A 13345-nucleotide genomic window follows, 5' to 3' on the forward strand; every position below is an offset into this window, starting at 1 on the left:
CCCCTACCCCTGCCCCACTGGGGGCCCCTACCCCTACCCCTGCCCCACTGGGGGCCCCTACCCCTACCCCTGCCCCACTGGGGGCCCCTACAAAGTGAGAAACTTAATTCTAAACAGGGCAAAGGGTGGGAACAGAGATTGAAGGGATGGATTAAGCTTTGTTGCCTGAAACAATGATAATCAAAACCTTTTTATTCATTCCAAACTAAGACTTCAACAGTAAAAATAAATTTTATTTAAGATTAATGAAACATGTCAACCAAAACTAAAAAGTGTATGCAGTTAATTTCATGGTGAGCAATTTATTTGTTATAATCATAACATGCAAACTGAGATACAGTACAAGTGAAATTATCCAAGTGACCACCACTGAACCTGAAGATTCTCCTGAGGCTGCAATGCTAGATAAGACAGAATTTCACCAATATACCTTCACAGATGAGACAAACAAAACAAAAAAACCCAAAACAGGAGAGCAAGATAAAAGCACAAGTTTATTCTTCATCAGATGAGTCTCTTTCAAATGTATACACCATGAAGAAAGCGTCTGGTCTTTTTGGGACGAGGGGATGTCCAGGTCTCACAATCTCAAAGCCAAGAAAGCTAAATGTGCGAAGCAGTGAAGCTGGAATTTAAAAACAAAAAAAAAAAAAAAAAGTGTTAACACTTTCATGCAAGTAGTAATTTCTCCAGCCTGGCTTGTGCATGGGGAAGGGTCCAGATTTCAGTTGTACTAAAGACAAAGCTGTCAATATTTACCATCTCTGTAACAGTTTGCATATAAAATTAAACATGGAAATTCTTTAGTTGCACTCATTTCCCACTTCAGGTGAACTATTCAACTAGAAACAAATCAAATCATTGATTAAACTCAAACCTCCACTCTTCATGCCAGTCTTTATGGAAAAAGTTGTGCCATGTTGAGTAAGGGGCAATTTCTTTTAAATGTACCAAATCAGTATTGAACAACCAAAAAGTCTGAAAATCAAATTTCTCTGTTCCATAGAACTCAATTAAAGTTTGATACTTCAGCTTGCACATTAATCCCCCACATGTACCAATCTCTTTATATAAAAAGTTGTAAAACAGGAAGACAAAACCTGTTTGTTACTTCCTGGTTTGCTCGCAACTGTCAGTCGTCCTCTGACTAATTTTGTTTGTGGGGACCTCGAGGTCTGTGCGTGGTGCTAACTTCCATAAGCAGAAGTCAACAGCTTGCTGCATTCACATGTTGACTGCTTTCCCGAGAGTCTCATAGCAGCTGCATAGCTTAGAGGGGTCACTTCTGTTTAGTTTCAGTAATGGCACTGCTGCTGGTCAAAGAACTTGCAGAAAATCCACCTATATGCATATTCAATTGTGGAGGACAGTGTTCTGGGGGGCTAATAACTTACCTCTACCGTTGAAGTTTTATATTCTCACCACATAATCCAAGCCAATGACTTTGATTCCCTTGTTACAATACATGAACCAAAAGCTACATGCTCTGCAAGTTCAGAAAATTGCAAACTGCAAAATTCAATTTTACAAACTAGTTGAATTTAATAGTCACAGCTTAAATGTAAAGTGCAAGAGATTTTTTAAAGAGACAAAATACTGAATCAAGTTAGCTGAGCACAACATTCGACATGATGTGTAGAAGGAAGTTTACAAAGCTATGACTATTAAAGAAGAGAATTCAGGCAATCTTAGAATGGATTTCTTCTACCCAAACGCAATTTTAAAAGGCAGCAAAAAGATGGTTAGAAGGTTTCACAAATTAGGAAACAACCATTGCCAATTGTGGCCAATCATAACACCACATGTCTCAAAGTTGGATATATAGTCTATTTAATCTGACCCAGTCATTTCCTTTGAAGGCTGAATCAGCAAAAGGTTTTTAAACCAGAAGTTCAACCCTCATGATGAGCAACTCAAGGGTTTGAATGCCCTATTTCAGATGGCTGAAACCAGGCACAACACTGACACTATTACTGAGCTGAAGCTGTTGTGCCAGAAGTGAACAAATTTGACCGAGTGGTCTTTCTGTCCAAATCAGAAGTCTGCCAATGAGTCCATAATTTCAAACAATGTTCCAATGTGTATCAAACAGCTAAGTAAATTCTCTATTTCTGCACTCAATGGTGGACAGAGGACAGCCACTAATTTCAATTTTGAACTTAAAGCACTGAACTACTATTGCAAGACAATGGTAAGGAAGACACTGGACAGCACTTGCATTGCCAATATAGTTTTCACTTTATACTCGATATAATTATGGTTATATCCAGACTTGACCAAGAGGAAAAGTACCACAAGACAGTCTACAGATTGGTGAAAAAAGGCATTTTGCAACAGAACTATGTAAGTGCAGTTCTGTCTGGTCATTTGGAACCATGCTCAGAGCTATCAATTATAAAATTGTGCAGCTTTTCCTTATACCAATAAGCTGGAACTAATCAGTGAAGATTGCAGACAAAATGAAGTGCAAGCTTTAACTCTGGCAAATGCACCTGGATTTTTTTTTTTTTTTAAACAGTATCAGAAAGATGAAATTTTTAACTAGTTTAACATTTTGCCAGAGATGTTTGAATTAGAGAATATTTGTTTGTGACACAATATCCAACTGCCACCCCTTCTCCAAACCAATAGTAAAAGCTTACCAACCAAAACCAGAATGAAATTGCCAAAGTTAATTGTTTGCTTTAGTTAGTATTTTAACTCAAGAAACTTTAGTCTGACAGTCAATTCAAGTTAAGTTATCATCTAGATTAAAACAATACCTGAATCCAATACAGCCAGTAGATATCTTGAAGGGATGTGACCATGCAAATGTCGAAAAGATATTTCTTATGGGAGAATATAGAACTAGGGGTCAAGTTCAAAAATAAACTCTTGAAATTCTGTTCTACAAAAACTGAATGCAGAATCTAAATATTTTAAGGCAAAGGTAAATTGATTCTTGATTACCCAGGGGATGAAAGATTATTAGGGGTATACAGGAATGTTTAGTTGTGACTGATCTGCTTTTTCAGTGTCAATCTTGTAGAATGGTGGAGAAGATCTGAAAGACAAATTGGCCTACTCTTGTTCGTAAATAAAATCTGAGATAAAACTTCACCTCCATGTTAAGCAAAAACAATGTTAGAGGTGTAAGGAGGAAACAAGAAACTGTCTGGAATTCCAGTTAAGTGAAGGAGAGAGCCATGACAACACAAGAATAACATTCCCAAGTTAGACAGACTGTTTACTTATGGGGATAAGTCAGAAACGGTTACCATATAAACATGTACATTGAGGGCCATAGATGTTATCAACACTGCTTAGTTACCTCGATCATCCCTGTTCTTGTGGAAGCAAATGAACACATGCTCAGCTTGAAGATGTTCTTCTGCAAATTCAAGCAGGATGGCAAAACTGAAAGACAAAATGGATTCAATGCTGAATTTATTCTTCAATAAAGAAATGCTCATTAACATGAAAAGGTTTGGATTACTTTATGTTCTATTAGTGATCATATTACACAATTGAGCTTTAAGATATACACTGGTTTATAAAAAGGTAAAGTTGCCATTATCCAAATGGATCATAGGGATGCTCTCCCATTAGAGACACACGAGGTGATGGCTTAACTTGAGGCCACCAGAACTAAGGCAAGGGAGGGACCAAGGAGTGTTCTTCAGTGCCAAAACTGAACCCACACTGTTGGCATCATTCTGATCACAAACCAGCTGCCTAGCCAACTGAGCTAACTGACACCCCACTGGTTTGTATAGTTAAGATGTCAAGTCTGAGAACAGCATTTCAACTCAGCACTCCATCAGTTCCATTCAGATTTGTGGTGCAATCAAAATAAAACAAACTGACTAACCAATGACTTGGCCTATTTTCAGCTCTAAGGAGTGATCAGAAATATTGAAAGTCACATTACAATGTCAATGGATTAGTAAAAGAGCCATTTATTCTATCCCAATGCTTAACCATAAAACATTTGGCCAAGCAAAAACTAAGCAATAAAATTTCATGCATGAATGATCTGCCAAGCTAATCATGTGCAGTACCACATACCTTTCTTTGCTTCCTTCTGGCAAGACCCCAACTGGGAGTTCAATGTACAGATTGTTATTATTCAGTACTGCTCTCCAGTGAACAACTCTTGCATCAGTAAGCTTGGACTGGAAGTGGAGAATCTTAGTCCTGCCATTTGCACTCAAATCTTCTGTTACACTCAGCCGATTATCCTGGAGAAGACGATTAATATTTTATCATGCTCTTTAAGGAGGCTGGATTGCTGGGAAACATTTCAAATCATGCACAGATCAACTGTTAAATTTGCAAAAGCAGTTATTACATAAGCATCATTGCAGTTGTCCTCTACTTAGCCTGCAGTCAAGGAACAGAAGTTAGAAGTCACAACTCCTACCAGCTTTCAAATGTCTTATGCTTTCTTGGAAATGACAACCGATCTATTCCATTAACTTAAGCTACCATTACACCCAAGGAGCACTTCACAAGCTCAATTTCAATCTCAACCAAGAAAAAGTCATCCCCTACTTTCAAATTCCCACTCATGCAGCATGGATTCCCGTGCCAAGAAGAATTCAAAGTTTAGTTACTAATTTTGCAACTTAATAGCTCAAAACTTACTGAATACAGTATGTTAGCTGCAAGATTGTGATCCCTCTGACCATTCCCTCGCCCACCTGGGATCTTCAAGGGTGGGTGAGGGACATCAGGAACACCACAGAGGCCCCGGACTAAGGTTACGACAGCAATTGGACGACAGCCTGGGACTGAAACAAAATAGGATTTAGAGCAATTTCACCACCTAGATTCAAAACAGAAAAATTATAAATTCATGTTTCTTTAACAAACTATCCACACCCAGTATCAATTCAAGTCCGAGCTCAAAGCAGCTCAACTACAATTAGTTAGATAAAGTTTGATTTGGACAATCTTCCAATTCCTTTTTGCTTCAAGTATAGTCTCAGGTGCTGTTTTCTCAGCAAGGGAGAACAATGCATAGCATTAAGATTCAGCATAGGTTTGAACCAGGTCAACCCAAAAGAGGCAAAAACTCTATACCATGCCCAATTATGCTGTATTAAAGTAAACAAGACAACATTAAATCATTAAGGTTACAATGTACAGCCAAATTACCATGCCAATATCAAGTTTGAATAACCAATTTACCCTTATAGATCAGTCAGATGTCTTAGCATTTTATTTGGTTAATTTTACCCAAATATCCAAAATTAAAAATCATTTTTAATAAGTGGAAGCACATAATATCACCAAAATAGCATTAAAGCCACTCCTGTTCTATCCTCCTTTTTCTCCCAAATGTCACTGTAGTGGTAAAAGAGCAGAATGCCATGAAAAGTGTGGATGTTAAAAGAGCCTGGTCGGCCTCCTATGATTTGGCAGCAAAGGACAGGCGCTGAGGGAGAAAGTACATACTTCCTGTTGCATTCTCAGTCTCCAACCATCAGAGGCACCACGTCTACTCAGAGATACAGCCCCCAGGGAATTTCCCAGCCTCCTAATTTATCTGTCCACAGCCTTACAAAAAAAAAAATCACCCTCGGCCTTGTTTTCCCCTCAAATAAAAACCAGTCGCCATTTTACGAACCTTACACTTCGCGTCAACCCATTTAACTTTTGGTTATGCTCCTTGATGATTAGAAATAACTAATCGAGGAGATTATACCATTTTTTGGGACGGGGGCGAGCTTTCGTTTCTTTGGGGGCGGGGGAAAGAATGGCCGTAGATTTAAATGAATATAATGGATAGAAATTAAAGACTCCGTCGACGGTAAACCACTTTCTTAACCGCATTCGTATGCGAATATTTGGCTTATTACACCCAGTGTATAGTAAACGCAGGTATTTAATCTGGAGAACTGAAGTTTAAAGACAAAAAGGGGTAAAAGAAAGTGAAGCCAATCTCGCCTCGCGTCTGTCTTTTTTTTGTTATTCCAAGCGGAGAAAACCCCCTACCTTTCGGTACTAGTATTACTACTAAACGTCACGGATGGCATTTTGTTTCCTTCTTTCTCTCTAGCAAAACAGTGACTATTCAAAATGCGCTGAACGGAGGTCTTGACCATCCGGCCTTAAAGGGGTTTCCTCCACGGGACACCAGGTGAAAGGCTCTGCCGTGCCGGACACGCTGGTCTGGAAATATAATAAAATAAAGAGAGAAGGAGCTAACTGCCTCACACGCACGGCCTGGCAGTCGGACTGACTGTGACGCAGCAGCCGGCGGGGCGGGGTTATTTATAGACCACGGCGGGGGAGGCCGCGCCGCCTTATGGGAAACGGTCGTCTGCCCTTCTTTCTCTCTCCCTTCCCCCCAACCCTCCCGCCCCCCAAGCTCCAATTTAACGGCTTTTTCCTTCAACCCCTTCCCCCCACCCCCACCAACCACCAAAACAAAATTCAAATCCAACGGACTGTCACCGAAGGTTTTTATTTTTAAAAACATTTCTAATTTTTTTTAAAAACACAATTGCTCGTATTCGGGATTGTGGGAAGTATATTTAAGTTTCGATTTTTTTTAAAAAAATGATGTGTATTTATATATTTATTATATATAAAGCATTGTTTCAAGCATTAACTACTGCCGGCGGGATTTTTTCCCCCCATATGAAATTATTTTAAATATCGTCGTTGGTTGTCGGCGGAAGTGAAGTTTGATCAGCATCTGCGGCCTTTGTGATTTTCGTTTTTGTAGTTTTTATAGGGTGCAGTGAAATGGCGGAAGGGAGGAGGAGATAGTGACGGACTGAGGTTCGAGCAAAGCCGCCCTATCCTTAGATTTCTTATATTTATTACCGACTATCACTTCTAACTGTTCAAAGCACCGGGCTGGGTGGTAGTTTTCACAAATCCAATATTTCAGTCGGTGAAATCAGACATTCCCCCTGTCAGTGTCTCTCCTTGTCTTGTAGTATCATCATCACCACCACCACCACATGGGCAAATTAATCCAACTTGAATTTACTTCATTTCAGGAAATGAAAGCGCAGCAGTCCAAAGAGAAACCTCGAGCTCTCTCCACCATTTAGTAAGGTCGTAGCTCATCTTCAAGATCAACTCCGTGCCCAGTTTTCTGATGAAAGGTCACAGCACCTTAACTGAAATCTTGGTGTAAATATGCTTGACCATTTGTATTTAAAACTCTTCAGGGAAGAGGAAGGTTAATTGCCTTCTGCATGAAGAAATCTATCCTCACCTCAAGTCCTAAATGGTGTATGATTAAACTGAGATTATGCCCTGAGTTCTAATTATCCACTCAGCCAATGGAAACACCCACTTCCTTGCTTTACCCTGCTAGTTACATCTTCAAAAACATTTATTCAGTTTAAACTTGAAACTTTTCCATCCTTCCAGTACCTTGCCACTCTCAAGCCCAGTTTCATCCTCCTCCATTCCAAACGGACTAGACCATCCGTGTTCCCAGTTCACCATTCACTAACGAATATTTCGTCTTGACATCCAGAACTTAGTTGGAAAATATAACTTCTTGCTTGTGATGTTGAGAAAAGGCTTTGCGTGATATCTCATGCAATTCTTGCAAATTTGCCATCATGTCCCGCATCATTCCAAGGTCTGGGAAGGTTTCACCCATGGAAAGTGTTGTATCACCTCCGCATATCTCTGAGGGATAAAAAAAAACACACAATACCAATTGTCATCTGCTTCTACTGACCATCCCCTGCATTGGTTCCCTTTGCATTCAATCTACTGGGCTGCCAGTTTGATACCCAACATCTTGCCTGAAAAATTTAATCAAGCCAATACTTCAAAGTTGATGGAGATCTTGTTGCTGGCAGCCACACACATATTATGGAAAACAATACAAACCCACGTCTTCAGTTGGATGTCTTAACATTACTATTCATTAGGAATGAATTGTATGGAATAGCCAGGAATCCCTTTTTCCAAGGATGTAACTGGCAACTCAACATATTTCAGCTATTGTTTTTATTGAATCGTTCAAATCCTGACTTAGAAACAGGATGCTGGCCTGCTGTGTTCCTCCGGCTCCAGACTGTTATCTCTTATCGGATTGATTGCTACCTTCTGTACTTTAAAGTCTCTACTTCAGCTGTAATATTATCTGAGTGAAGAGCTGTCACTGATATGGTGTGGTGTAAGTTATAGAGTCATACAGCGCAAACCAAACCACACCAACCAAACATCCCAATCTGACCTAGTCCCATTTGCCAGCATTTGGCCCATATCCCTATAAACCCTTCCTATTTATATACCTATTCAGATACCTTTTAAATTGTAATTGTACCTGCGTGGCAGATCATTCCATACATGCACAACCCTCTGTGTGACAAAGTTATCCCTCGGATCCTTTTTAAATCTTTCCCCTCTGAGTTTTGGACTCCCAATCCAGGGAAAAGTCCTTGGCTATTCACCCTATCCATGTGTCTCATGATTTTATAAACCTCTATAAGGTCACCCCTCAGCTGCCAATCCCCCAGGGAAAATAGCCCCAGCCTATTCAGTCTCTCCCTATAACTCAAACCCTCCAGTCCTGGCAACACCCTTGTAAATCTTTTCTGCGTCCTCTCGGGTTTAACAACATCTTTCTATAGAAGGGAGACCAGAATTGTATGCAGTATTCTAAAAGTGACCTCTTAAAAAATTGTTTTATTAACTTATTTTTCTAATCAACCTATTCAAAAGATGTTACTATGCACTTGGAGTAGGTGGGATTTGAACCTGAGCCTTCCTGGTCAAGGGTAGGGACACTACCACTGCACCACATGACATCCCAACTCCTATACTCAAATGTTCTGATCAATGAAGTCAAGCATGCCAAGTGCCTTCTTCACCACCCTGTCTACCTGTTATTCCGCTGTCAAGGAACTGTGCACCTACATGCCAAGTCTCTTTGTTTGGCAACACTCCCCAGGGCCTCTACCATTAACTATAGGCCTTATCCTGGTTTGCCTTACAAAATGCAACATCTCACATTTATCTAAATTAAAATCCAGTTGCCAATCATTGGCCCATCTCATCAAGGTCCCATTGTACCCTGAGATAATCTTCTTCACTGTCCACTATACTACCTATTTTGGTGTCATCTGCAAACTTATTAACAGTACCTCCTATAATCACATCCAAAATGATGAAAAGCAGTTGACCCAACACAGATCTTTGAGGCACACCAACGATCACAGGCCTCCAGTCTGAAAATCAAACCTCTACCATCACTATCTATCTCCTATCCTTCAATCCAATTTTGTATCCAATTGGATAGCTCCCCTCATATCCCATGTGATCTAACCTTACTAACCAGTCTTCTATGTGGAACCTAGTCAAACTCTTTGCTGAAGTCCATATAGACAAAAAAACTCAAGTTAATGAGACACAATTTCCCACACACAAAGATATGTTGACTCTCTGTAATCAATCCGTGCCTTTCTAAATGCATGTAAATCCAGTCACTCAGAATCCCCTCTCAACAACTTACCCACCACTTACATAAGGCTTCCCAGTCTATAGTTACCTAGTTTCTTACAGCCGGTCTTAAATAATGGCACTACATTAACCAACCTCCAGTCTTCTGGCACCTCACCTGTGGCTGTTGATGGTACAAATATCTCAGCAAGGGGCCCAGCAATCCCTTTCCAAGCTTCTGGGAAATGCCTGATCAGGTCCCGGAGATTTATCTCCCTTTATCGTTTTTAAAACCTCCAGCATCTCCTCGTCTTTAGCATGAACTCTTTCCAAGACAGTTATTTATTTCCCCTCTATGTCCTTGTCCACAGTAAATACTTCCTAAAAACTCATTTTTACATCTATGGAAAATCTTGCCATAACAACTTTTTGAGAGTTTTGCAATCATTGCAAAGCAACTAACATTTCATAAGTAACATTTAATTACAGCCTAAAAACATCCAAGGCCTTTGTAGCAGTTTCTAGAGATAGTTATCATTTATTATACTTCATAAGTATACGTCACTGATCACTTCTATACGTCCTGCATATGTTTGCATTGTGTAAGACAACCAAGTTTGAAGTTGTTCTGTCCTTGCAATAACATCATTCTGCTGATTCTCAAAATACCATAATATAACAATGGATCACTTAAATGGATCACTTACATAGAAATACAGCTGATAAATTTGCTTTGTTCTTGAACTGTCGAAACAATATCAGGATAATGCAGCTGTGAAATGAATTACTTTGTCCAGTAGAAGCAGATGGCAATTGGTATTCATAGATGTGTTTTATCTCTCAGAGATATACAGAGCTGATACTCTGTGAGTGAAATCTTTCCAGCCCCTGAATGATGTGGGATATTATGGCAAATTTTCTAGAATTGCATGGGATGTCATTTGAGGCCTTTCTCAACATTGGGAGCAACAAGTCATATTTTCCAACTAAGTTCTGCACGTCAAGACAAGTGAATGGTGAGAGGCCTCTTAATGGAGATTATCACTTCATTATTACTTAATCTTGCCTTATTAATATGCACTTTCCCATTACACCATTATAGATGGCAAAAGCCACGAGAAAATAGTCTTTGCAGGTACCTGGCAACACCAACTTACTGCTTACTCCCCCAGATCTTCAACCTAGACACTGGTATCCCATACATGTCAGCCTGTTTACACCATCATGGCACTTCTCCAGTCCACTTACACTATGCTCTGCACTGTCATGCTGCACTGTGGGGTGCACAGCAATAATTGGAATGCTGCTGCAAAGACGCTCTGTATGCCAGGACAGGCACCCAGTTAACACAGATGGTACCAGGCTGCATCTCAAGGCTTCTTGCTTTTTTCCTTAGGGTTTATTCATTAATGCCTGTCAGGATACTCACAACATCCCTACCTTGCCTTTCAGCATTTTACCCCCTCAGCTTCACTTTAAAGTCACAATACTTTTGTATTGTCTTGCTGTTTAACACAGACACAGGACAGCTTGTCATCGGTTAACATAAGAACCATAACATAAGAAAAAGGAATGGAAGTAGGCCATCTGGCCCCTTGAGCCTGCTCTGCCATTCAATAAGATCAAGGTTGATCTTTTCATGAACTCAGCTCCACTTATCCACCTGCTCACCATAACACTTAATCCTTTACTGTTCAAAAATCTGTCTTTGCCTTAAAAGTTACAAACCTTCAGAGGTCTGCATGGTGCTGGCCCACAGCTTTGAAGGAATGTTTGCCATCAGTCAAGGGAATGACCATATCAATATCACACCCTACACAACCTAGACAGCAAACACACTGAATTTGCTTCAACCCACATGGCTGTGTCTCAATGTTGAAGGCGAATAGTACTCAGTGAAGTCAAGGGGGCTGCTTTCAGTCAGAGTCTAGGTCAGGGGATGGCGTGGGATCTGCGTGTGGCCAATACAGTCAGTCAAGGTCAGTTCATGATCTGTCCAGAGACTTTGGTATGTTCCGATGTCCACATGGGGCCATCTGGATCAGGGGTTCTGTTCATCTACTGTCTGGGGAGTGAAGCACAGGTTCAATGGAGCCAGTCAGAGATTAGCAGATTGTCAGTTGGAGAGATATACAGAGATTGGACAGGGAGCTGACAAGTCATCATTCAGGGCTATATGACCAGGTCAATCAGTGTGTGGAGCATGGTCAGTCCTAGGGAACAGAGAAATAAATTTCATGGGTTGTTATCTGGGGATCTGCTGCAGTAAGAAGTTGGGGTGACTCAATGCTGGGACTCCAGCCAGCAACCTGAAATGTGGAGAGTACAAGGACAGTGAAGTGGGGGTATTTGATACATAAGTAGGGTGAGTTGGTAGTACATGGAATGCTGTAGGAAGTGAGGTGATAGGCAGTTATCACCACCACAGCCTTATCAAGGGAACTGTGCAGCATGATGGTGGACATGATTAAATTGTAGTGATGTGACCCAGGAAATAAGGATGAGAATCGGAGTGGTAGTTAAGGTAGTGTGTGGGAACATATTAGGGTTCAGTAAACCTGGGCTATCCAGAGACTGCTAGGTAAAAAGGGACATGGAGGTTCAGAGGGGAACCTGACGACCAGACCAATTCTGGCACTCACATTATTGATTACAACCTATGTTGTTTTCTATGATCTGTCAAGTTCTAAATGCAACCTATAAAGAGAAAAAAAGCTAAGGCAACACTACTGGAGCAGTGTGGAATCTGTGTCAGTTTCCTGACCAAACCGTGGGCTCCATTTCTAAGTGACAGGAGGTTTTAAAAGGACAAGTATATAAATCATGCAGTCGCATGTGCACAATGAAATCATTTGCAATCATATCATCATACATGTGAAATACATGCAGTGGACAAGTAAACTGGTCATAAGCAATGTAGTCCATGTCATTGACCCTTGCAAATTGGAGAGACATTTCTATGAAGCAGAAGTAATCACCGATGACCTTAAAATGCACACAGCTAATGCAAGGGTCCATCTGGGGTGCATAGAGTTATGAAACTGATGCCCTCTCAATGGAACCAAGTGCAATATAAGACTCTCATGCCTTCCATGAGTGATGTGGGACGAGGAGGAAAGGGGTGCAGTATACTGATGCATCATTTGCACTCTCTTATTATATTTTTACCACAGGACTGGTAGTGCATTAATCAGAATAAGGTTCAATGTCAGAGTGCCAAGTGTCATTCACATAAAAGCAAAATACTGCAATGCTGGAAATCTCAGCAGGTCTGGCAACATCTATAAAAAGAAACAGAGTTAATGTTTCAAGTCCATTACAATGTGTGTTCAGAACTGAAAGGAGCTTGAAAGTGGTGGTTTTTATCATGTTGAAAAAGAGAGGAGGAGCAATTGGAATGGATGGTGAGAGTGCCAAGATCAAATAATGAAGAGTGCTAATGGTAGTAAAGGAGAGGTAGAGATGTAAAGTAGATATTAATGATTTGGGTCAAAAAGAGAAAGTTGGTTCTTTCTGCTGAGATCAAAGCCAACAAGGCACAAACAAGACATGGCCTGTGTGGGGGAGCAGGTAATAATAAAACTGGACAGAGGTCATGCTGTGAAGTTGTTGAACTCAATGTAGAGTTCTGAAGGCTAAAATGCCTAAATTAAAAATGAGGTGTTGTTCTGCCATCTTGCATTGAGCTTTGTTAGAACACTGAAACTTGCCCAGGATGGAAGGCATGGGAGTAAGATGGTTTGTTGAAATCGTAAGCAACTAGGATGTCAGGGTCACTGCCACAGTGTGGAGGTATTCCATAAAGTGGTTACCCAGTCTGCCTTTGACCTTTGCTCAATGAGGAGGAAAGAAGTAAAAAGTCAAGTTTTACAACTTCTGATAATACATGGGAAGATGCAATGGGGTGTGAGGCGTGATGTAGGAGTAGAATAGAGTCTGATAG

At 40.5% G+C, this 13345-nt stretch overlaps 2 protein-coding genes across 2 annotated transcripts in view; one reads left to right on the forward strand and one right to left on the reverse strand.

Annotated features, from left to right (window-relative positions):
• Positions 1–212: 212 nt before the first annotated feature.
• Positions 213–6243, reverse strand: oaz1a (ornithine decarboxylase antizyme 1a). Its single transcript, XM_048614108.1, is given in 6 exon segments — positions 213–625; positions 3311–3396; positions 4048–4220; positions 4627–4713; positions 4715–4772; positions 5980–6243. Coding segments are annotated over 6 exon segments (645 nt in total). The 5' UTR covers positions 6090–6243; the 3' UTR covers positions 213–494.
• Positions 6244–6421: 178 nt separating this feature from the next.
• Positions 6422–13345, forward strand: part of LOC109926310 (glutamic acid-rich protein-like) — a 52449-nt gene continuing 45525 nt past the window's right edge. The window contains exon 1 of the mRNA XM_020526183.2: positions 6422–6446. The gene's annotated coding sequence lies outside the window, so the exon portion shown is untranslated. The remainder of the gene's footprint in view (positions 6447–13345) is intronic.

Source organism: Rhincodon typus, chromosome 29 (genome assembly GCF_021869965.1).
Source record: "Rhincodon typus isolate 14 chromosome 29, sRhiTyp1.1, whole genome shotgun sequence".
In the NCBI taxonomy this organism is placed as follows: Eukaryota; Metazoa; Chordata; class Chondrichthyes; order Orectolobiformes; family Rhincodontidae; genus Rhincodon; species Rhincodon typus.